The sequence below is a fragment of the Zingiber officinale genome, chromosome 1A (assembly GCF_018446385.1).
Source record: "Zingiber officinale cultivar Zhangliang chromosome 1A, Zo_v1.1, whole genome shotgun sequence".
In the NCBI taxonomy this organism is placed as follows: domain Eukaryota; kingdom Viridiplantae; phylum Streptophyta; class Magnoliopsida; order Zingiberales; family Zingiberaceae; genus Zingiber; species Zingiber officinale.
In genome coordinates, this window is record NC_055987.1 from 47,057,362 (window position 1) to 47,083,381 (window position 26,020).

Below are 26,020 nucleotides of genomic sequence, written 5' to 3' on the forward strand. Positions count from 1 at the left end.
TATATAAGATTTTTTACTTTTAATATGACACAGATATGATAATAAAGAGACTCTCACCGAATTCTAACTATTATGAATGCTCTAATCTACAATCCGTCTTGAGTTGTATTTAGAGGTTTATGATAACAGGTCTTGCTCGTCGCGTCGCAACCCCCGCCCTTTAGAGCTGTCAGACGGACCAACCCATGGTGGGGCGGCTCGACCCGTGACGGGCCAACCATTTGACGGGACGGGGCGGGCCGACCCGTCAACTTGGCGGTTGGAAAATTTCTAACTCAACCTAATCAAAGGCGGGTTGCGGGTTTGGCGGGTCAACCCCCGGGGCTATTAAAATTTAAAAAAAATATTTTATATTTTCAACATTTTATTTTGAAAAAGTTTCATCAATCAAATGTATCTATAAACATATATTTTAAATATAAATGGATACAAAGAGTACTTATGTTGGATGAAAAATATTTTTTTTCAAAATTATAACAAAGAAAGATAATAAATTAATATAAAATTTAGTTTACATGTGTTTCTCAATTCGCGTGTCAACTCAAGGTCGTCGTGGCTTGACCCGCGCGGGTCGCCGGCAGGCGAGTTGGCCCGCAGTGGGCTTGGGTTGATAAAATTCTAACTCAATCCGTTTAAAATGCTTGACGGGACGGGTCAACCCGACAGATCCAACCCAAATTGACAGCTCTACCCGTCCCGTCCGGTCCCGCCCCGCCCCGCCCCGCCCCGCCCGGCTTGGCTAAATGATTGGAACCTGTAGTCCTTTTTCGTAAATATGGTACATCGGAGGGCTTAATTGAAAAGCTCTCTGTTGGAGCCCCTCGTTGGTTTTATTTATCGTCGGAGAGCTTACCATTCTGGCTCCCAGATCGAACGCCGCCGCCATGTGGAGGATCGCCGCCGCGGCCTCGAGGGGCCTCCTCTCATCTCGCGGAGCGACGCCTAACCTTATGCCTGATCGCTCTATTCCATCCCGCTTCGAGGGCATCGCTGGCGGCTTAGCGACTCTTCGTTTTGCTCGGGGACTCCAGGCCGCAGTAGATCCAAGGATCGATCGTCTTGCTTCTGCGGGTTCCACCTTTTCCTCCGCTGCTTCGTCGCCTGAGATTGCAGCGGAAGTCGTCGGATCTTTGGGGCTTGCTTCGTCGTCTATCGCGCACAAGGCGAGAGAGTTCTCTGAGGGCATCCGTCACTACGGTCGTTGCTACTGGGAACTATCCAAAGCTCGTCTTAGGTTTCTCCACTTTGATACAATTTCCTTTTTTTCTATTATTTTGGATTTGAATAATTTACTACTATCTGTTTGTGATTGAATAATCTACTATTATCCAGTTATTATGTTTCGGGATATATTTGATAGTGATGAAGTAGTCATAAAACTATCATTTCTCTAAGGATATATTCATGTGAACAGGTGTTCTTTGCATTAGAATTCATGATTGACTTTCTGCTTCGCAACTGGTAATCTAGGAATGGAATTGTTGTTGGAATAGAAGGGTTAACCTAGAGATTATATGGCATAATTGTTGGAATAAAAGGGTTAACTTAGAGACATTATGACAGAATTGTTGGAATAGAAGGGGTAACACTAAGTGACATGCTAGAGTGGAATGTTTAATCATTTATCCAGAGGATAAAAGGCTTGTAAGACCAGCAATGTCACGTTGGCATTGGACTTGACCTTGCCAGATCCCCTGAAATGCTCATTTTAGACAGGTGAGGAAGGAAATTTGAAGGTAATGTTTAGTAAGACAGCATCCCTCTGTCATCAAGAGGTGTAGTGTTATTGTCTTCAAAGTTAGCGAGTGCGAGGACAAAATTATCCCTTTTTTGGAATTTGAAATTTAAGGAACATAAATGAATGTGCTAGACCTTTTGCAAGTTTTGCCCTCTTGAAAGGAAGTTTTATTGAAGTGAGTTTCGAAGCTTCTGAGCTCTGACTACCACTTCTTGTCAAGTACCTCTGGCAAAAAGCTAGAGAACCTTTGATTAAGAGACTAAATTAATTGTTTGAAATTAGGTACATTTCAGTAATTCAAAATTTAGCTGTATGGTTTTTGATTTGGATCAAGTCTTAATAGAAATTTGAAAACTTGGGTGTAATTTTAATTTTGAGTCTAAGCATCCTTGAGTGTCTTGGAGTTTGAAGAACATGGCATGAGCCACTGAGACATATTCAGAAACTTGTGATTTAAATGTGTGTGAATAGAGTATATAGTACATGTTCAAAGGCTCTAAAATTGCCATGTGAATGGTATTTTGAGACCAAGAACAGAAAGAGAATTTTTGAATATGAGATTTTGATCTTTGTGCATCTTCAATAGTAAAGATCTCCAATGAGATATGACCCATATCAAACATTGACAAGTTATATTAGTTGGGGACTGTTTGCACTTTGCTTAAGTGATACAGTTAAATTTCAGTTGTCATCAAGCTTTGTATATATGCTCTATGATCCTGGCAAACTGGTAAACCACATTGATGGAAATATTTTCATCAGGGACACCCTAGTGATGCTCATAAATACTTGTTCTTTCATGAATGCTGGCATATAATGTCTTTTAGTACTGAAGGTCTATATTTCTAATAACAATATAACGGAGTTCAATTGGAAGAATAAAACTCATGGTTGACCTTATATAGATGGAAGTTGCGGAGTTCAATTGGAAGAATAAAGCTCATGGTTGACCTTTTATAGATGGAAGTTGCGGAGTCCAATTGGAAGAATAAAACTCATGGTTGACCTTATATAGATGGAAGTTGCAACTTGTTATAAGCTCTATAATTTTAATGAAATGATATTAAAACAAGTGTTTCATATCCATATCTACCACCTGACTAGGTTTGTAGTCTTCACTGATCTTGTTAGCTCTAGCTTTTGGTGCCATATGACTTGGCATGAGCATATTGTGAACCTTCTGTGTAGTATTTCCCCAATATGCATATATAGTTTTTATAACTAAAAGAGGTGTTAGGTCAATTTGCTGCCATGCATTAAAGAAGCATGCATTTGTTTTCTGATTTTTTTGTTTCTATAGAAACTATCTTTTCTATCTTTTCAGTCCAGATGCGTAATCATAGTGGTTTTCTCCAGCATGCTAGTGGTTGCAACTTCTGGAGCTGGTTTTGTTCTTGGGAGCAGTAGTTCTATTGATCTTGCTGGGCTTTGTTGCACTTGTGCTGGTACTATGATGGTTGCAGCATCTGCTAACTCTCTAAATCAGGTATTCTTAACTTTTCTGGCTATGCCATACCATACTTTTTAAACTGAATTTCCTCACTTGCACATTTTAGCTAGTTGTCCTTGTACTGCTATTTAGGTAAGAACATCTTGTATGCAATATGTGCTGTAATATCATAACAGAGATATGATATCCTGTTGTGTGTTTCTATGATTTGCTCTACCATTGTGTGTTTCTACGTCCTAAGTCCCAAGGAATTGGATATTGCACCTTTTCATGAATGAAACCACAATCTGTGAAACAACAGGATAAAATGTAGGAGCTTTAATATGTAATGTTAGATATGTTTCTATTTGATTGGGGAAATATGCTTAATTGTGGACTGGTTCTCCTAATCGTTGTCTCTAATTCCATCATTTAACGTTGAGGCCTATAATGTAGAATTAAAGCATAAAGAATCACTCATGAATTTGCTACCCAACAATGGACAAGAGGACAATAACACCAAATATTTCAATTATTGAATTGGTCGATGTATGAAGTTTTGGCCATGAGTTTTTTTTTTTTTTTGCTTGTGTCGTTGAATACGCTTTTAGTCATAAATCACAGCCCATCGAGACAAATCAGAGGTTGTCTTGATATATTTGTTGTTGAACTTGTGGACAGTATCAAGTGGTTCCTATTTAGTAGGCCTCAAATATTTCCTACACTAGGAATAAGTCATCTCTAATTATACTGACTCATCACTATTAAACTTGTATTTTGTTATGGCCCTTGGATATGAATCGCGTAATGGGACGGTTTACTGGTTGATCGGTGGAATCAATCTTTGTCTTCTTGGTTTTATGACCTTGACGACCTATGGTGGTAGGCATAATTTGAGGCTCGTTAGGATTAGAGAACCTTCGGTCTAGGAGGTTTGATTTCTTTTTGTAAACTCAGTCGTAATCTTTCTTGCATTATTCCATACATTTAAATACAACTACTGACGTTCCTTCGTGACAAAGGAAGAAAACAAATACCGAATAAGAAAGCTTTTATTCTTACTAAAAATAAAGATATTGGACTCAATCTTACGAAAAATCAATTATTATAGCCGAATCAATTCTCTTAATATGCACCCTTCTTTCTAAATCTGTCGTGTGTGTATCTTTTATATTTGATGAGCTCTAGATTCTCATTTGTTGCATGGGCATTAACATTACTCCCCCCTCCCCGAAAACATGTTTGTCTGCAAACACGAATAATGAATAACGTTCCATGATAGCTACTAAGTCTTCCCTGAATCTGCATGGTTTGAGGAGTGCGAGTGTCTGTGATTGAATTGAGGGAATTTCAACATCCTCGACATGGTCTTGTTCATCATACTCTTCTAATCCCTCAAGTCAAAAAAGATGTTTGCAACGGTGACGGGGAGTAAAGTTCATCACAATTAAAACAAAGGCCCTTGGCACTTCGTTCTTCCATTTCCTCCTGATTTAATCATTTGATAAATGGTTGCTTCGGTGGCTGGATGGGGGTGTATCGCGTAGAGCGTCGTTTATAAAGACGGGTCAAACTCATAGCCAATGTGAGATCTTTTGGGTGGTGAAGCTAGACTTCCGTAGCGATGTGATCTTGGAGGTCACTAATGAATATTTAAACTTCTTGTTCTAATGTTAAGGAACTCGCTCATGCCGCCAATTGTTCATCTTTCTCAGGTAGTCTTCCACGGATCCTGATTGTTGAAGTTTGGCAAGCTCGCCCAATTTGTTGTTGCGAATAAGTGGCCAAAACCTCAGATTAATTACACTGATCTTTAAATTCCTCTCGTTGAATATGAGGTCGATTACGTTCTAGTTTGATGAACCATAATTGACCATCTCCCTTAAGATGGAATGAGGCTGGCTAACCTTTTCTTCCTCCTGCGTGCATTGATGGTGAAAAAAATGGTCACATTGATTGAGTCATACCAAAGGATCTGACTGACCATCATAACGTGGGAAATCTAGTTTCGAATACCGTGGTATATATGAGGATCCCTCCTCATGGCCACGTGCCCTTGTGGGTTAGGATGGTTGCTGCTCTCTTCACTTGGATGACTGATGTGCGAGTGTAGCTTAGAGAAGCCTTTGGACAATTCCTCTAGTTGTGAGTGGATGAGTTGCTGCCGTTTTTCATTGGCGACTTTGTCCTCCTAATAAATTTTGAGAAAAACATCAAAGCATTCTTGAAGTGCTTGGTAGTCACCCATTACAATGAGCTTTGATACCAATTTGTTATGGCCCTTGGATATGGATCACGGAATGGGACGGTTTATAAGTTGATTGGTGGAATTAATCTTTGTCTTCTTGGTTTTACGATCTTGACAACCTATTGTGCTAGGGATAATTTGAGGCTCGTTGGGATTAGAGAACCTCTCGATCTAGGAGGTTTCATTGTTTTTTTGTAAACTCAGTCGTAATCTTTATTGCATTATTCCAGCCATTTAAATACAACTACTAACATTCCTTCCCGACAAAGGAAGAAAAACAAACACGGAATAAGAAAGGTTTTATTCTTACTAAAAATAAAGATACTAGACTCAATCCTATGAAAATAAAAGATACTCGACTTAAATAAAAATCAATTACTATAGCTAAATCAATTCTCTTGACATGCACCCTTCTTTCTAAAGCTATAGTGCGTGTATCTTTTGTATTTGACGGGTTCTAGATTCTCTTTTGTTGCATGGACTTGCCCACGGTCCATAACTAGCTGAGTTGCTGGACTTTGTTTAGTATCATCGTAGGCAGAAGGTGGTGAACTTTGGTATTTATAACTAATGTGCTTATGCTTGTGACATTTTTCATGATGTTTCTTCATTTGATTTCTTCGAGATTTTTGAAGTTGGTCCATCTGCTTAATGCAAGGAAACATAAACTTATCAATTAATGCACAATTTTATGCCCTTTGTTTAAGTGCATGTTTTCAGTATTTCAAATATTAACTTTGTTCTTTTTAGTTTAGTTTTTAATAGTGGGTTTTTGTATTCAGTTTTTTTCTTTGACTTCTCACCAAGTTGTGTGTGTTAGGTGTTTGAAAGACAGAATGATGCTAAGATGAAAAGGACAAGGCAGAGACCACTTCCTTCTGGACGTATAGGTGTTCCTCATGCTGCTATGTGGGCATCAAGTGTTGGGTTAGCTGGCACCATTTTGTTGGCTTGGAAGGTTTAGTAATATTTCCATTGATAAACTAACTGGTTTAAACTTTGATTTGCATTCACATAAATGAGATTTTGGCTGATGGTTTGAAAAACTTCATTGACAAGGTACATTGCAGGCTAACTATTTGGCAGCGGGGCTTGCAGCTAGTAATTTGGTTCTTTATGCTTTTGTGTATACTCCATTGAAACAAATACACCCCATTAATACATGGGTTGGAGCAGTAGTTGGTGCCATTCCTCCACTTCTCGGGTAATATTTTATTCCTGCAAATAATCTGACATTATGTTCACCCTTGCACAGAGATTTCCTATTATCCAAGCTTTATTTAGTAAAATTTATATGCATTTTTCTTCAGGTTCTTGTTTATTTATTCTTATCTGTTGTTGGTGTATTTATTGAAGTAGTGCCTTTCTGCTACAACTTATTTTCAATAAGCTATATATCAGAATAAGCTCTGTGGAGGTGGCATCTGAGTTTTTTTTATGACCATCTGCATGTAGTAGTATGATTCTTCGTTCATCCTGTTTTGTCAAAGCAGTTGCAATTTGGTTGTTGCCTCCTTGGAGAATGAAACTAGAAACCAATCTAATCTAAGCATGGATTTAGTTTTAATCAGCATTTTCGTGTAATATTCTACATATAAAACATAAGTTTTATGTGGGATCCATGCTGGATCATACAACTAAGAAGTATGGTAAAAGTGGTGGTGCAATATAGCTTGTTTGCTAGCAATTCTCATGATTTACCCTTTATGTTTATGGTTCACACGCTTGCTTTGCCCCTAAACATTATTCAATTTCAGGTGGGCAGCTGCATCTGGTGAAGTATCTTTAAATTCAATGATTCTTCCAGCAGCTTTGTATTATTGGCAGATTCCACACTTCATGGCCCTTGCTTACTTATGCCGCGATGACTACATTACTGGAGGGTTTGTGTTTCTATTTGACTATAAAAACTCAATTGTAGTTCATTGGGAAGCAGTCTCTCAGATGATTCTATACTTGCATGTTTGAACAGGTTTCGGATGTTCACTCTTGCAGATGCTTCTGGTCAAAGAACTGCTTTAGTGTCTTTGAGAAACTGTCTCTATCTGCTTCCACTAGGATTTTTGGCATATGATTGTAAGTTTCTAACATAACAGGAGTTTCTCCTTTTGCATTTGTTCACAAATTACTCATTCTTTCAGCAAAGATTTTATATACGGTATAATCAGGGATGAAGGTGAAAATAACCAAAAGCTTAGGCAGTGCACTTAGTGATTTTTTTTCTTTTATTCTATATTCTTCATGGAAGATAGACATTACTTGTTTAAAGATATAGTGCATGGTTTTTAAATTGTTCCATGCTAGTTAGCATAGGTAAAATTTACAATTCCACCTGTTGGTTGATGAACAAAATAGACTTGAGACTCGAGATGAGGTGAGTAGGTTTTTGGTTTCCATGAGCTGTAATTCAATGTGAATACCACTTCTGGCCTTTTCTGAGCAGAAATAGGAGGTGAGGGTCAGTTTTCTGCAAAGGAGATTCTATGATGACCTTTCACGATTAGATAACTAACACAGCGAGGCTTCTCTTTCAGCCTTCCTCAAGCTATGATGGGATGCAAAGGCTTCTTTTGTTGTCCACGAGCTGCAATGGGATGCAAGAGCTATGCTTCTGCAGCAGGATTATTCGTTGACATGCGGGTTTGTGTGGTCTATGCCAATGTTAGACAAGTTAAACTACATACTGCTCTTCTTCTTCTTATCATCCTGCCCCACAGTTTGACCTTCCTAACTAGTGCATGTCAACCCACTGGCACGACATTGGTACAATGTCATTCTAGCATGGGACTGATATTCCAGTTTGGGATGACACTTTTAAATTATTAATTGGTATTTGTAAATTTTAACTATATTGCTTTGGTTTTTGGTATTTCTTAACTAATCTTTTGGTTTGATATTTACTTGATATCAATACTAGTACACATCAGGATCGATACTACGGATCTTAGTTTCTTAGTGTGAGGTATAATTGATGCAATGAACCAACAATCGGGAAAATCACATTCACCAAGAAGAAGAAAAAAAGAATTCTTCTGTGTGATAATTTCACCATAGATTAAGATAACTCCTCTTTAATGTGAGCTTGTAGATTCAGAAAGTTCTTGCAAGAACAAAGGAAAGACTAAAACTCAGAATATTAAAAAGGAAATAAATAAACCTATAATGCTAATATAATTATTATCCTTGGAGGAATCAATAGGTAATGATATTTTTTTTTTGGTATTCTCCACTACTTCAGAATCATTGACATGATGACATCAGAGGCAGTTATGGTTGATCTAGCTAAGAAATCTTGCAAACTGCATTTGTCTGAGCATTGGACATCTACCCCATTGGTGTTATGGTTGATCTAGCTCCAAATCTTGCAAACTGCCTTTGTCTTTGGTTTAAATTATTCCAAGTTCCTCCTACTGTGATAATTTTTTAGATACAATCATCAGATCCCCTTTGCTAATGAGTTTGATACAGCCATCTTTTTCAGCAATTTCTTTGTACTTGAGTTTTAACACGATCCAACTTCTACTTTTAACTCCCCTTCATTCGACACCCAATTCTGTTCCTTCCTCTTGTTCTGCATAATATCACCCAGAGAAGACAAGCAATGTTAGTCACAACTATTGGAGTCCATCTTATGAGATGCCTCTGTAGAATAATATTCTGATCTTTTAAATTACCTTATGTTAACTAGTATTTTCTTTCATCTCGTTCAATTTCTAATATCTTCAACCTTATTAGAGTCAACTTGTCTCTATTATTTGTCTTGAGCATGTCCACAGTCCAAACAATTTTAATATTTGTCCTCATTTTTTATCCAGTAAGGGAGCTGAGCTACATAGAGTGCACATGCTTTTTATCTCTGGAAGTTGCATATGCTTTTTAGAATGTGATGACCTTTCACGATTAGAATGATGACCTTTCTCAACATTCTAATCTCTGCTATGAATAATTTGGTACTTTGGTAGTACCACATTCTAAATGTATGCTTTCAGCTGCATTGGCTAATTTACATCAAGAATTTTTTATGTTTTGCTCTCTGTTGACTGACCTACCCAATAAACCTTCATCATGTAGGGGGCCTTACTTCAAAATGGTTTGCACTTGAATCCACACTTGTGACAATGGGTATCAGCATAGGAGCTCTGTTATTTGTTCGTGATCGAAGCTCAAAGAATGCACGAAGAATGTTTCATGGAAGTCTCATTTATCTCCCTGTTTTCATGTCTGGTCTGCTACTGCATAGGCTGCCTAACGAACAAAACGAGACGATGGCTGAACCAACAAGAAATGACGAAGTCCTCACTGAAACCGAAATTGTTGCGTCTGAGGGCAGCAGCAGCAGCAGCAGCTACAAGAAGAGGAAATGTCGAACGCAAACAGGTCCGCCAATTGCCTATGCTTCTGTTGCTCCGTTCCCCTTTCTACCAGCGCCCATGTACTTTCCCTCCGATTCATGAGTTACAAGCGTTTTGGTAGTTTCATGGTTCCTTAGAATTGTAACACTTATTGTTTATAGTGTTTTGATGAGGAATAAGATGGTTCTGGTCCACCTTCAAACAACAGTTTCTCAATCTCGTTTGTAATAATTTCTGAAAAAGTTGCCTTTCCCTCTCCCATCCAAAAGGTTTGAGTGGATTTATTTAACATCAGACATTGTTTTTTACCATTTGATTATACATTTTCGATTATTTGTTGGAAAAACACGAGTTCAAACTTTAACTATTTCATAATCTTTCATTAAGTTATTTAAAGCTACCTAATTTAATAAATGACACAAAGCTTCTTTCTATAAATATAAAATTTTCAAGAAGAATCTTCTTATAGATTTTGAAGAAGAATCTAATCTAATGAGATCTGTCAAATTACAGATAATAATTTAAGATTCTCCTTCACCAATTAAGATTTTAATGTTGTGTTGTAATTGTAAAATGTTGAGAGATTTTAACTTAGAATTCTACATTAAAAGGAATTTAATTTATGGGTGCTAAAAATTAATAATTCTTATTAAAAGTTTCAAAATAAAGAAAGAAATTCCTTATTTTATTGATCTGATCGAAACACCACGAGAAACTAAACGAGAGGAGCAGCAAGTCTTCAATCAGTCGCCGGCGGCGTGCAGTGCTCCTTCAGCTTCGGCGCGAAATCGCTGCTGAAGTAAAAACTGGTGAAGACGGCGTCGAAGCACTGCCCCTCCATGCTCCTCACCGCCCCGCAGCAGTCCCCCTCCACCTGCAGCTTGCCTGAAGTGTCGGACCGGAAGAGCGAGTGCACGCAGCCCTTGACGGGGCGGATCGGGGCCATGCATTGCTTCGCGCTCGGCGGCGGAGGCATCCCTATACGCGGCGGCCGTAAGCACAACCACCGGGCTTCTCCCCTGCAGAAAGTCGGCCACCGGGGCAGAGCTTCCGCTGCCGGTGGCGGCCACACGGCCAGCATCACCACAAGCAGCACGGACAACAGCTCCAGTGATCGCCTCATGGAAGTAATATTCTGGATTTACTGATATGAATTAGTTGGTGGGAAGGAAAGAAGAAATGGATGCATATTTAAAGGTGGGGTTTAGGAAGGTTAATGCATGATTACGGTTACTTACGTAGGCTTTGTAGGTTATGTTAAAGTCCTAATTACTACCATCTTTGTATTTTGTTTATAGGTTCATCTTTCATTAATTGTTAAGAGTAACTTAAAATTCATTTAAGTAATCTTATAGAAAAAGACTTACTTCACACAAATAAAATTTTTAAAGCTTTCATTTTAAAGTATCTTTCTTACCATTTGCATAACGCCCTTTTAATTTTTACCCAAAATTGAATAAAAATAAGCAAGGCCGCCTTAAATTATGAAAACCATAAAAAAGGCACTTCTCTGTTTTTTTTTTAAAGGTCAAAAGGTGATATTTTATCCCGAGAATACTCCTTATTATAGTATTATTGTAACATTTATAAGTAATTATTATAATATGTAAAAATTATTAAGTAGTTGTTACAACATTATTTCTTATTTTCAAGGCTATTGTAACATCTATAATTAGTTGTAGGAACATTGTGCGTCGATTTGGGGGTGGATGAATATTGACCGTTCTTTTTTTTAATACACTTTTGTTCATTCTATCAAAGTCGTTAGTACGCAACGGAATATAAAATAATAAATAGATAGAAAAAAAGACACATGAGATTTTTTTTACTTGGTTCCTAACCCTAGAGTCATATGCACCCAGCATGAGTCCACTAATGGTCTCCTTTCTGGAAGCTTTTTCGAAGGTGAAGAAACCCATCTTATAATTTAGAATGCAAGTACAAATAGAATAATAAATGAATGTAACTTGTAATAAGCAAACCAAATAAATAATGGCGGTCGATCCAGAAGTCCTAAGCATAGCGCACTCCTCTTGGAGCTTCCCCAGTTGTAGAGCTTCACGTTGTAGCTTTTATTTCAAGAACTCGGAGTATGAGTAAATGAAGAATTGATATCTTGAACATAGAGTCTTCATCTCCTTTTATAGAGTTGGATCAAATCTTTATCTGGATCAACTCTTATCTGGATGAAGTCATATTTGAATGGAGTCATATCTAGATCAAGTCTTATCTCTATACATATCATCTGTCTTATCCTTATCCTCATCCAAATCATAAAGATGAATCAGATCTTTTGCCACATCATCTTTCATGTCAACATTTCATAACTCAGCAATCTGGACCAAACCTAGTCAGTTTACCAAACCACTGGTTCGGTCTACCAAACAGCTGGTTCAGTCTACAAATCACTAGTTCTGTTTATTGAATCAGTTTAGATTCTGTTCGACCCAAGTCAAGTCTAGTTCACCCATTTGCGTTTGTCTACTCTCTATTTTGTTTCCAACTTTAGGTTCCTGTAAAACAACCATACAAAACACAAACAAGTAACCTAGCCTATATCTGTAAGTTTACTTGACTTACTAAACTTACCTTTTACTTGAAGGTCCCTTCTCTAAGTTTATTACTTAAGGGTTAATCCCTTAGGATTAACCCGCACTCTTGTAAGTCTACTTGACCTACTAGGCTTACCTTTTGCTTGAAGGTCCCTCCTCCAAGTCTACCACCTAAGGGTCAATCCCTTAGGATCAAGACGCACTCTTGTAATTCTATGCGACCTACTAAGCATCATCTTGGAGTTCACTCCTTCAAGACTTTCTATTATCTAGGGTTACCTTCCCCTAGAGTTTTCCATTTGCCTAGCTTCACTCGCTAGGACTTTCACCCCCTAACTTTACTCACTAGGGTCTGACTTCACTCATCAGGACTTCCACCACCTAACTTTACTCATTAGGGTCTGACTTTGCTCACCATAACTTCCCCTTCCAGTTAGGACTAGTCACTTAATAGACTTCTCACCTGCCTAACCTCCAGTTAGGATTTATCCTTACTAGTCATCTAGTCCTGACTAGACTTCTCTCTTCCAAACATCAAGTCTTGTTTGGATTAACTAACCCTTAGTCAAATTGACCATACTTAGGTATCTTGGTGCAATTTTCTTAAGTCAAGGTTGATCAATTTGACTAAACTTGAGTTGGCTCAAGCTTGAGTCTTGATGTTTGACAATATACGAAGATTACAGGTGCAATTGTTCGTTAGGGGAGATTGGTCAAGGTTGACTAGTTCGATGTGAAGCAAAGTGAAGTATGTCAAGGTTGACTAGATACTTGATTAGGAAGTCCTAACTGGATATTAGGCAAGGGTAAGACCAACGGGAAGGTTGGTAGAAGAAGAAAATTCATGTAGGTCAATGTTGATCGGACACTTGTTGTGAAAGTCCTGATGAGTAAAGTCAGGTGGAAAGTTCTGGTGAGTGAAATCAAGCAGTTGGAAAGTCCTAGTGAATGAAGTTAGATAGTTGGAAAGTCCTTGTGAGTGAAACCAGGCAGTTGAAAAGCCCTACTGAGTGAAGCTAGATGATGGAAAGTCCTAGTGAGTGAAGCTGGCAATTGAAAGTCCAAGTGGGTCAATGGTTGACTGGACACTTGGTGGAATTCCAAGTGGATCAATGCTGACTGGACACTTGGCACGAGATGGTAAGTCTAAGTGGGTCAAGGTTGACCAAACACTTGGCACGAGGAGAAAAGTCCAAGTGGGTTAAAGGATTGACTGGACACTTGATGAAAAAGTCCTAACAGGTTAAGATTGATCAGATGCTAGGCAAGAAGGAGTTCCAATAGGTCACGGTTGACCAGATGTTGGGTGAATGAACCTTAGACTTAGGTAAGCGATTAAGCGATTGGTAAGCGATTAAGCAAGGTTGCTTAATCACTTACAGGTCGTGCTCACGCAAATAGAAGCATAGCTAATCGATCAAGCTAGTCGATTAGGAATGTGTAATCGATTAGGGTAATCGATTGAACTTCAGAAAAATAGTCATTATGTAAGTTGTGTTGGGTTGCAAGGTTGCAAACATAGTCCTACATTGAAAACACATGGGAAAGATCATGGATTTATAAAAAAAAAGATATCTCCATTGGCATGAGGCATTTTGGGGAGAGCCCAAGAGCAAAACCATGAGGGTTTAAGCTCAAAGTGGATAATATCATACCATTGTGGAGATATCTAAATTTTTTTCGATCCTAATAATTGGTATCAGAGTGAGGGCGCTCTTCACCAGACTAACCGCCAGAAGAAGCACGAGACAGAGACATGATCCAAGATTAAACCATGTGGGTGAAACCTTGAACAAAGTAGAGGAAGCCCTAAGTAGCTCAAGAGTGACTCGATGCTTGAGGGGAGGCCCTGAGCAGGTCAAGAGTGACCGGATTCTCAAGGGGAGCCCCTGAGCAGGTCAAGAGTGACCCGATTCTTGAGGGGAGACCCTAAGCAGGTCAAAGTGATTCAATACTTGAGGGGGACCCTGTGGTCCTTTGTTTGAGGGGGGCGGGGAGGGGGGATTGTTGGGGTTGCAAGGTTGCAAACATAATCTCACATTAAAAACACATGGGAAATGATCCTGTCCAAGAGTGGGTCGGTGGACGCTAGGGAGATGGCTCTCACGTTGACTAGATATCGACTAAAGATGACGTGGACCTCCAACGAGCTGAGCCTGCAACCACAAGTCATTAGTGCCGAGCCAGGGAGGGGTTCCCTGGCGATGGCCTTCCGACGCTCAAGTCAGTTACCGGCGGCAAGCGAATGAAGTAAAGAAAAGAGCAACGTAACTGTAGCTACAGTAGTGAGATTACCTCTATCGAAGCCTGGGGGTCCTTATATAGGGCTACCAGGAGGTGCGTGCACGCTTCCCAAGATATGCACGCTTCTCAAAGCATACCTAGAAAGGGCGTGTCAGAAAAGCGTGTCTGACGCTATACCCGAACAGCCCGAGCATATCCTTGACGTGACAGTGGAAGCTTCCACCGTACGATTCTCTGTCCGACCATGCCGCCAACCATGCAGCCCGTCGGTGACACTGGTCCGTAGGAAAATATCGCCAACTGCCCCTTTTGTCTGTTATTGGGCCGAGCGCGAGAGCCGCTGGGCCAGTCTGTCGTCTGGGTGATACAATGGGCGGGCCGAGTGTCCGCTTGACCAATGATATACTACCCGGCTCCGCCTTGCCGAGCAAAGGAGCCATGCCTGCCGAATCGAGGTTGCGCCCACTGTTTAGTCGAGCAAGACGACAGCTCAGTCTTTGTCCCTCCCTGCTTGAGCTTGATGAGCATCGGAAGCTCTGTATCTGACAAAGCTGTCGAAGTGTCGGATAGGCTATTCTTCATGCTGACCGAGAAGGTAGCTCGCCCGATCGACCTCATGCCTAGGACGTTGACCACTTTGACCTCCTGCCGGACGGGCACCATCTTACCACCGGATCATGTGCCTTCCTCTGAAGTCTAGTCGAAGGAGGCTGCAAGTCCGACTGACTGGACAAGTAGTCTGGCGACCGATTGGCCGATCGGCCAATGGGTTGGTTGGATCCCGATCGGCCCGTGTAGGACTAATCTTTCTTTGCCGGTCGACGCTTTGAGCCTTCGTACTTGGATATTTTTTCTTCATTGTTCCCAGAGGGGCGCGAGCCAGGCGATCAATGCCGACGCCACCTAAATCTCCTCGGGATACATGTAAATCACCCTCATTAAGGCCGAGTACGCGACCACGCCCATTAAATGCTGCCCTGTGGGAGGGTGCCACGTGTCGTCCGAGGTGACATCTGCTGATGTGACGTTTAGCGGTTTGAATTCAGTGGCTGAATTACGCTCCGATTTCTGTGCCCTAGATCGGACGGCTCCGGTCGACTGAGCCATTCTTTATAAAGCAGCGGTGTCGGTTTCTGTTCCATCGTCTTGCTTCTGCAGTGTGCTCCGGCGATTTAGTGCGTTTAGTTGCTCCGACGAACCTCAGCTCTTTGCTGTGACGATCCATTGTTCCCTGCGGCGGTCCTCTTCCTCTCGTAAGCTTTCCTTCTCCCTTTCTGTCGCTGCTCTTCCGCTGCTCTTTCTCCGCCACTGTTCTGGCGTCTGTCCAGCGTTCGTTTTGCGTTTTTCTCTCCCTGCGCCCGTCGAGTTCTTTGCTTTTTAGTTTTACGGCGATAGCGAGTTCCTCTCAGCCTTCCGACCCAGCTCCCGGTCTCTAGTATAATGCCATGGAGACTCGATTCGACGCGGATGATGTCGCGAGCCTGATAAACACCTTTGACATCCCTTCTGACCATGAAATAATTCTAGCCTCCCCGTCCGACCGACCCAATGATCCGCATGTCGGCACAATTTGTTTCTTCCGAGACCAATTCATGGCCGGTCTTCAGTTTCCCGTCCACCCTTTCATAACCGAGGTTTGCAATTACTTTCGTGTCCCGCTCGCCCAGCTTGTTCCTAACTCATTATGCCTGTTGTGCGACGTGGTAGTGTTGTTCTGAGTACACAACATTCCACTGACCTCTCAGGTCTTCCACTACTTCTATTATCCCAAACAGTCCGAGTTGGGCACTTACCTTTTCCAATCCCGGATCGGTCTGGTCTTTTTTGACAAAATATCCACTTCCAACAAACACTGGAAGGAGTACTTCTTCTTTTTGAGACTCCCCGAGCGACCAAGCTACCAGACCAAATGGTAGGTCGAGCTTCCTCCTCAACCCAATTTGAAGAAGTACAAGACCCGGCTAGACTACCTCCATGCTGCTAACACGCTGGCCGACCTAAAGTTTGACATCCATAAGTTGTTGTCAGAGGGTGTGATGTACATGTTCGGGTTGAGTCTGATCTGAATGAAGCTCCCGAGTAGCCTAAGTATGAAATTTCTCAACCTTCTTCCCTTGAGTATAACTGATTCTTTTCTTCTTTTGCAGCCGACATCATGATGCGCGCTCGGGCAACCGACATAATGAAGGTCAAGCAAGCTGAGATTGAAGCAACTGTAGCCAAGGAGATAGAACGGCTCAGCTTAACTCCCGTCGGCTCATAGGAGGGTACAGGTGGGGAGACCTCAACTGTGGGCGAGGGGACCGCCTAACGGACGCCCAACGTAGGAGGGGCGGCTGACCCACGCCTGGTCTGAGAAGTGCCGACCGCCGTCAATACTGAGGGCTCGGGGTCTTCGGGCGATGAGGTACGGCTGACTCGAAAGAGACGCCAAACGGATGCACCCTCTCGTTCCGCCACTTCGAACGTAGAAGCTTCCGAGAGGGGAGGCACCCCGTCTCCCGCCGCCCCCGAAACAGTGGAGGCTACTTCCTCTGATCGGACTCCGTCCTTAGCTAAGCTACCGCCAGAGCCGCTCGCCATTCAGCTGATCACTTCCTTGCCTCCGGCTAGGCGGAGGATAACACGGTCCGTTATTCTTTCAGTCCCTCCGGCCCGACAGCCTCTTCTCAATCAGCGCTGAGCGGGCGACGATCCATCACCGCCACGCTTCGCCTGTCGACGGAGGACCTTCTTGCACTGGGCGACCAACCCAGCTCTCCCCAGCATCAGGTCTATATTCGCGGTCGGCTCGCTCGTATTTGGGAGGAAGCAAGGACATGAGCGGCGATGAAACCCCCGGCGCGCTCACCGATAGTCATCTGGAAATGTCCACCGGGGTTAGTATTCTCAACTATCAATTCATGAGTTACCTCCGATCGACACTAATGCTTGCTTGTAGTTCTGGGTGGAGAATATTGCCATGTGCTAGCGGTTGGCTCAAGTGGAGGACGAGCTGAAGAGGCTCAAGATCTCTATAGGTGCTTCCTCTTCCTCCCAGGGGCCACCGATCGCTCAGCTGCAGGCCGACCTGGAAAAGGCCCGACAACTTCTCGCGACGGAATAGCAGAAGTCGACTTACCAGGCTAGCAGGTTGGGTCAGATCGAGGCGCAACTGAAGACTTATGACCGAAAGCTTGAGCTGGCTTCCAAAAGGAAATAGCGGGCCATCGCCGACCTGGAACTGAAGAACCAGGAGGCTCGTCAGTTGGCCGAGAAGCTCAATAATGCGGATAACACCCTAGTTTCCGAGCGGGAGAGACATTCGGCTAAGGAGGCTGAGCTTCAAGATTAGGTGAAGCGCCTGGGAGAGGATCTGAAGGCCTCCCGTGTTGCACTGACAGCCTACCAGGAGGCTGAACTGGACCGCTTCACGGTCCTAAGGCAACAATGCCTCCGCTCGGACCAATTCCTTGAAAAGGCGACCAATCAGATTGTCCGATCGTTTGAGCTGGCCATCGACGCGACGCTCAGCCAGTTGAAGGCGAACGACCACATCTCTGAAGCCCTGTCTGACTGCGATGTTAACCGCGTCCAACTCCTCGACTCCATTCCTGACGAAGCCTTTGATTATATCGAGTGAGCGAGGGGTTTGTAGAGAGAATACATTTTGGAAGCCTTGAATGTATTCTTGTCGCTCGGTCGGCTTGACTTATTATCAAATGAAGTCTTTTTGTGATTTTTCTTCATATGTTATCTTTTTGCTAGTATATGGTTGTATAGTCCCGAACGAATGCTATGACCATGCTTTCATTATTGATAAATTCTCTAGGATCATACCTCTTGGGTTTAAAGTCGCCACTCGACCAGGGGGTTTATAGTCGCCGCTCGACTCTGGGGCTTAACGTCGCCGCTCGACAGTCTTCTAAGACGGGAGTTTAAGGTCGCCGCTCGACCCTAGGGTTTATAGTCGCCGATAGAGTCTGGGGTTTAACGTCGCCACTCGACGGTCTTCTAAGGCAGGAATTTAGGGTCGCCGCTCGACCCTAGAGTTTATAGTCACCGCTCAACTCTGGGGTTTAACGTCGCCGCTCGACTCTGGGGTTTAACGTCGTCGCTCGACGGTCTTGTAAGGCAGGAGTTTAAGGTCACCGCTCGACCCTAGGGTTTATAGTCGCCGCTCGACTCTGGGGTTTAACATCGCCGCTCGACGGTCTTTTAAGGCAAGAGTTTAAGGTCGTCGCTCGACCGTTGGTGGAGACTTGGGTTTAACGTCGCCGCTCAAAGATTTGATGAGGTCAGGCGTTTAAGGTCGCCGCTCGACCCTAGGGTTTATAGTCACCGCTCGACTCTAGGATTTAACATCGTCGCTCGACGGTTTGGTGAAGACCGAGGTTTAAGGTCGCCGCTCGACCGTCGGTGGAGACCTAGGTTTAACGTCGTCGCTCGACGATTTGGTGAAGACCGGGGTTTAAGGTCGTCGCTCGACCGTCGGTGGAGACATGAGTTTAACGTCGTCGCTCGACGATTTGGTGAAGACCGGGGTTTAAGGTCGCTGCTCGACCGTCGGTGGAGACCTGTGTTTAACGTCACGGCTCGACGAGAATTTTGGTAATCTTTTGTTTTTCATTCCAATCCTGCACTCAAAGGAAACAAGAAAAACGGAGAGTACACCTCAATTACATTGGCGCACCTTTTGTCCAGCTTGGTACGGCTGGAGATGGTTCACTCTCCAAGGACGTTCGAGTTGTCGCCCGTCTTTATCCTCTAAGTAATAGGCGCTGTTGGTGCAATCGACCTAGGTTTTGATCGGTACGATCATAGTTTTGATGTGTGTGTCAAAGAGTTTAAGTTAGGTTCACCCTTGTATCTGATATGTGTATTTGAGTTGTGCAGGTTCGCAGGATACACATGCGACTCAGGTTGATGGCTTCAGGTCCGGTGAAGGATGAAGCATCCGAGGGACCGTGGACGAGGCAGCGAGGACAAGGGCCGAGGGAAGCAATTTCGAGGCATACGCGAAGGATGGCATTGGGGACGAGCCGCAGGCTTGAATGCATCCGAGGGACGAGAGCCAAAGAAAGTATGTTTGAAGGTTCTGTTAAAGCTGCAAAGGAAGCGTCAAAAGAGTCATAAGGGTGAGGGTACGAGTGCACGAGAGATTGTACTCGGAGTAAAAGCATAAATTTTAGGGTTTACTGTAGCATTACTGTAGCAGTACTGTAGCAGTCGACTGCATGTTTTAGCAGTCGACTGGTGCAGTCGACTGGGCGCGAACAAAATGGTTCTGTTCGTTCGGTCGGTGTGGATCAGTCGACTGTAAGTTTTAGCAGTCGACTGCACCAGTCGACTGCTAGTTTTAGCAGTCGACTGGTAAATGACCGTTAGTGCTGAAAAGTAGCCGTTGACTACCTCTAACGGTAACACCAGTCGACTGATGGTTTTGCCAGTCGACTAGTGCCGAGATGAGTTGATATGATGATCAACTCTCTCCTCTTATTTAAGGAAAGCTTTGGGGCTTGAAGGAGGTTACTGATTATTGTTGAATCACTCCTTGTCATTGCCCAAAGCTTCCAAGCCTACTCTCTTCCTCCTAAACCTAAGTTCATCTTGTAAGAGGAAGAGAACCTTGTGAGAGGTTGTACTCCACCGAGAAGGAGTAAGAGCTAGCCGGAGATTGCCGGAGACTGATCCACCGAAGGATCAAGGACTCGTCCACCTCAAGGACACGCCGTGGAGTAGGAGCAAGCAATCTCCGAACCACGTAAAAGAATCGTGTTAGCGTTTGTGTTCTTACTCATTGCTTTCTTGTTTTAGTTTCATTTCCGCTTGCGCAAACTAACCGTGTAGAGAAGAAATCGAAGTTGGGGGTGACCTAGCTATCCAACCCCCCTTCTAGCCGGCCACCGATCCCCTACAAGTAGTATCAGAGCGAGGACGCTCTTCAACGGACTAATCGCCAAGAAGAACAACATCATCAATGGCCGGTTCAAACATTCATCCACCCAAATTCGAAGGGGATTTCTCTTGGTGGAAGAAGAGAATGGAGGTATTCTTCGAAACCGATTTTGATATTATGCTAATCATGGAAAATGGTTTCGAAGTGCCTAGGGATCAAGACAATAAGATACTTGAGAAAACAAGGTGAAGCAAGAAGCAAAGAGAAGAACATTTAGCGAATTCAAAAGCCATCCATCATCTACTAAATGTTCTTCCCCAACAAGAAGTAACAAGGGTGGGAACCTACTCAAGCGCCAAGGAGTTATGGGAAAAGCTAGTGGAGCTTCATGAAGGCACATCGGAGGCTAAGTTGGCAAGAAGAGATCTTCTCCGAACTCAACTCAATAATGTAAAGCTTGAGAAGGGAGATAAGGTATCTACACTTCATGCTAAAATTAAAGAAATTTTAAGTGGACTAACAAGTGTAGGTGAGAAGCTCTCCAACCGAGACATCATAATGAAAGCCATCAATGTCTTCCCAAGAAACTCGACATGGAGCTCCATTGTAGATTCATTCTACATTTCAAAGGATCTAGAGAAGAGCTCTCTAGATGAATTCTTCTCAACAATGGAGCTTCACGAAACAAGGGTTGAAGGATTAGAAGGAGAAGCAAATAGATCAAGAGGAGTAGCCCTTGTGGCAAACAAGGGAAAGGGTAAGAAGAAGAAGTCTTCATCCCCACCATCCTCCGACTCCGAAGAATCAAGTGCCTCAATGGATAGTGATCAAAAGGCATATATGGTAAGAAAAATGAGAAAAGCATTTAAATCTTTTTCTTCTAACAAATCACATGCTAGGAGAAGTTCAAGGGGCAAGAGTAGAAGAAGAAAGATCAAATGCTACAATTGTCAAGGAGAGGGACATATGAGAGATGATTGCCCTCTCTTGAAGAAGAAGGAAGGGAAGAAGAAGGAGGAGAAGAAGACAAAAGAAAAGGGGAAGAAGGCTCAAAACCTAAAAGCAACATGGGATGATCCTTCATCGGAGGAAGAAAAGCACCATGTAGTAAATTTTGCTTTAATGGGAATTGATGATGTAGCCTCCACCTCATCCGAGCAAGAAGAAGGAAGGAGCTCAAGCGAAGATGAAGAGGGGAGCTCAAGTGAAGGGGGAGGTCAAACTTCGGATTCGGACTTCTCGGTAAGTGAGGTACATAATATTCCTCCCCATATTTTAATTAAAATTATTTCAAGCACAAATGATGATTTGTTTAAGGCAAAAAGAAAGAACAAATCTTTGAGAAATGACATTTGCATGCTTAAAGAAAAATTAGAATCCATGCATATTAGGGATGATGATTTGCATGCTTCCTCTACAAGTTCAAATGATTCATGTTTAGAAGAGGAAAATAGGAAATTAAGGGAAAAGGTAGAATACCTCACCATAGCCCTTAGAAAATTTGAAATTGGCTCAAATACCTTAAACATGATTATTGGGAGCCAAAGGGCAAGTTTTAAGAAAAATGGGCTAGGATACAATGAACCCAATAATGAAAAGACTTATCATTGTCTACTTGCTAGGGGGAAATCAAAGACAAAGACCATAGATAGGAAATGGATCCCTAAGGAGTACTTGGTCAACCCAATTAGAGAGAACTTCTATTGGGTGCCAAAATCAATCCTCAAGGGTTAGAGGATTTTAGGTCAAGTCAACCATAGAAATCATAATTCTAATTTTTTTTTTTTTGGTTGACTTGATGCCTTAAGGATGAACACTTAGCCTTGATAGAAATTCATGATAAAAAGGGCTAAGTAGAGATTACCTTTATCTCACAATGACTTGCATTATTTTCTAACAATAAATGTGAGATACTAGGATGATTCAAGTAATTCACATATGCTTATGGCATTTTGATGAGTTATGAAATGTATCAATTTTTAGTGATCATAGACCAACTATGGGGAAAGCAAATGTTTAATTAATAGACATCTTGCCCATAGATCATAGTTGGACATTTCAAATGTTTTGAAAACAATTCTATGATTTATTTACTGTGGTTTAGCTATTTTGAAACATATGATTGCAAAACAAGGTTTAAAATTGATACAAACTTGATTGATTTTTAAAGTGTTTGAGTTTTTATCAAAACTTCAAAAATATGATGAATTTTCATGAAAACATATTTTTCCTTATTAAAGAACATTATAAGAAATATGTGTTCAAAATTACATGATTTTTTGAATTTTCTAGAATTTTCTATGCATTTCTGAAGTTGGCTGTAAAATGTTGAAATTCGGGTTGGTTTGTGCCAGTCGACTGCGACAGATAGCAGTCGACTGGTAGCTATTTTCCAGCACCTTCAAGAGCTGGTTTTGGGTATTTTTAAGTCCATATTGATACCATAGTATATATACATGTTTGGTACAATTTTTGATGTTGTCAAAGGGGGAGAAATGCAAAGGTTTAAGTTAAAAACCTAATTATGTGCAAAACTTGAAAAATATGGTTGAGAGCATATGTTAAGGGGGAGCTTGGGTATTATGCTTCATGTTTACATATTGCTTCTAATTTTCATGTTGATATTTATGCCTAACTTAAACATATTGCCACACATCAAAAAGGGGGAGATTGTTGGTGCAATCGACCTAGGTTTTGATCGGTACGATCATAGTTTTGATGTGTGTGTCAAAGAGTTTAAGTTAAGTTCACCCTTGTATCTGATATGTGTATTTGAGTTGTGCAGGTTCACAGGATACACATGCAACTCAGGTTGATGGCTTCAGGTCCGGTGAAGGATGAAGCATCCGAGGGACCGTGGACGAGGCAGCGAGGACAAGGGCCGAGGGAAGCAATTTCGAGGCATACGCGAAGGATGGCATTGGGGACGAGCCGCAGGCTTGAATGCATCCGAGGGACGAGAGCCAAAGAAAGTATGCTTGAAGGTTCTGTTAAAGCTGCAAAGGAAGCGTCAAAAGATTCGTAAGGGTGAGGGTACGAGTGCACGAGAGATTGTACTCGGAGTAAAAGCATAAATTTTAGGGTTTACTGTAGCAGTACTGTAGCGTTACTATACCAGTACTGTAGCAGTCGACTGCATGTTTTAGCAGTCGACTGGTGCAGTCGACTGGGCGCGACAGAATGGTTCTGTTCGTTCGGTCGGTGTGGATCAGTCGACTGCAAGTTTTAGCAGTCGATTGGTAAATGACCGTTGGTGCTGAAAAGTAGTCGTTGGCTACCTCTAACGGTAACACCAGTCGACTGATGGTTTTGCCAGTCGACTGGTGCCGAGATGAGTTGATATGATGATCAACTCTCTCCTCTTATTTAAGGAAAGCTTTGGGGCTTGAAGGAGGTTACTGATTATTGTTGAATCACTCCTTGTCATTGCCCAAAGCTTCCAAGCCTACTCTCTTCCTCCTAAACCTAAGTTCATCTTGTAAGAGGTTGTACTCCACCGAAAAGGAGTAAGAGCTAGCCGGAGATTGCCGGGGACTGATCCACCGAAGGATCAAGGGCTCGTCCACCTCAAGGACACGCCGTGGAGTAGGAGCAAGCAATCTCCGAATCACGTAAAAGAATCGTGTTAGCGTTTGTGTTCTTACTCATTGCTTTCTTGTTTTAGTTTCATTTCCGCTTGCGCAAACTAACCGTGTAGAGAAGAAATCGAAGTTGGGGTGACCTAGCTATCCAACCCCCCTTCTAGCCGGCCACCGATCCCCTACAGGTGCCTGAGCGGAGCTTCTCCACGACTTTGAATGGTCCGGCCCACGAAGCTTCTAGTTTAGTGACGTCGTCGACCGACTTCACCTTCTTCCACACAAGGTCGCCGACCTAGAACGACTTTGGGATCACCCGTCGATTGTAGTTCCGTCTCATCCTCTGCATATAAGCCATCAGCCGAACGGCTACTTTGTTGCGCGTCTCATCCACAAAGTCCAGCTCCAGAAGCCTCCGCTCGACATTGTCTTCGCTGTAGTGTTGTATTCGATTGGAATCGACTCCAACCTCGACTTGGATGACTGCTTCACCGCCGTACACCAGGTGGAATGGGGTTACCCCCGTGCCTTCCTTAAGGGTCGTGCGGATTGCCCATAACATGCCAAGGAGCTCGTCCACCCAGCTCCCTTTGTTGTGGTCTAGCTGAACTCGCAAAATTTGCAAGATCTCCCAATTGGCGACTTCAGTCTGTTCGTTGCTCTGAGGGTATGCTATGGAGGTAAAGGCCTGCTGGATGTCATACTCCTCACACCACTCTTTGAGTTTCCGTCCGATGAACTGTCTACCATTGTCTGAGACGAGTTGACGCGGAATGCCGAACCGACAGATGATATGCTGCCAGATGAATTTTTGGACCATCTGCTCGGTTATTCTCGCCAGCGGCTCAACTTCAACCCACTTGGAGAAGTAGTCCACTGTGACGAGCAAAAACTTTCGCTGCTCGGTCGCCATGGGGAAGGGTCCCGCAATATCCATGCCTCATTGGTCAAACGGGCATGACACAGTGGAAACCTTCATCTCTTCGATCGACCAGTGGGAGAGGTGGTGGTCCTTCTAGCAGGATAGGCAGTTAGCTACTGTCCGAGCGACATCCTCTTATAGAGTTGGCCAGAAGTACCCGGCCAACAAAATCTTCCTTGCTAGTGACCGACCACCCGGATGTCCTTCACAGGAGCCTTGATGTACTTCTTGCAGTATATAGTCGGTGTCCCCCGATTCGACACATTTAAGCAATGACCTGGAGAAGCCCTTCTTATAGAGTTGGTCCCCGACTAGGGTGAAACGACCAGCTCTTCTTCTCAATAAGCGAGCTTCCTCCCGATCGGACGGCGTAGCTCCCGATCGTAGAAACTCGGCTATGGCTGTTCTCCAATCGCTAGGGAAAGTGAGCCCCTCCATCCTATTGACGTGCACCACCAAAGATACTTACTCAATCGACTGCGCAATGATGACCAGCGAGAGTGAGCTTACCAATTTGGCCAGCTCGTCCGCCCCGTGGTTTTCTGCTCGGGGGATCTTCTGGGTGACCACCTCTTGAAAGTTTGCCTTCAGCTTTTCGAAGGCTTCAGCGTACAACTTGAGCCGCGTGTTACTGATATCGAATGCTCCAATCAGTTGCTGAGCGGCTAATTGAGAGTCAGAGTCGATAAGCACCTTGCCAGCGCCGACATGCCGAGCAGCTTATAGGCCGGCTATAAGCGCCTCATACTCAGCTTCGTTGTTAGTTGCCCGGTATTCTAGCCGAACGGACAACTGCACCTGCTCTTCTTGCGGGGAGATAAGTAGTATGCTGATCCCACTGCCCTGCCGGGTGGACGACCCATCCACATATACTTTCCAGATCGAGTCGGGTTCAGGGTTTTGTACCTCCGTGACAAAATCTACCAAGGATTGCGCCTTGATGACCATTCGGGTTGATATTGGATATCGATCTCGCTGAGCTCCGTTGTCCATTTGATTAACCGACCGGACGCCTCTGGGTTAAGCAGGACTCTTCCCAGAGGGTTGTTGGTCATCACAATGATAGTGTGAGCGAGGAA

General features: G+C 43.0%; 1 protein-coding gene across 1 annotated transcript; it reads left to right on the top strand.

Annotated features, from left to right (window-relative positions):
* Positions 1 to 841: 841 nt before the first annotated feature.
* Positions 842 to 10,056, top strand: LOC122024375 (protoheme IX farnesyltransferase, mitochondrial-like). Its single transcript, XM_042582997.1, has 7 exons — positions 842 to 1,234; positions 3,095 to 3,224; positions 6,236 to 6,373; positions 6,486 to 6,619; positions 7,173 to 7,298; positions 7,388 to 7,491; positions 9,487 to 10,056. The coding sequence occupies exons 1-7, from the start codon at positions 885 to 887 to the stop codon at positions 9,867 to 9,869; spliced, it is 1,365 nt and encodes a 454-aa protein (XP_042438931.1). The 5' UTR covers positions 842 to 884; the 3' UTR covers positions 9,870 to 10,056.
* Positions 10,057 to 26,020: the final 15,964 nt, after the last annotated feature.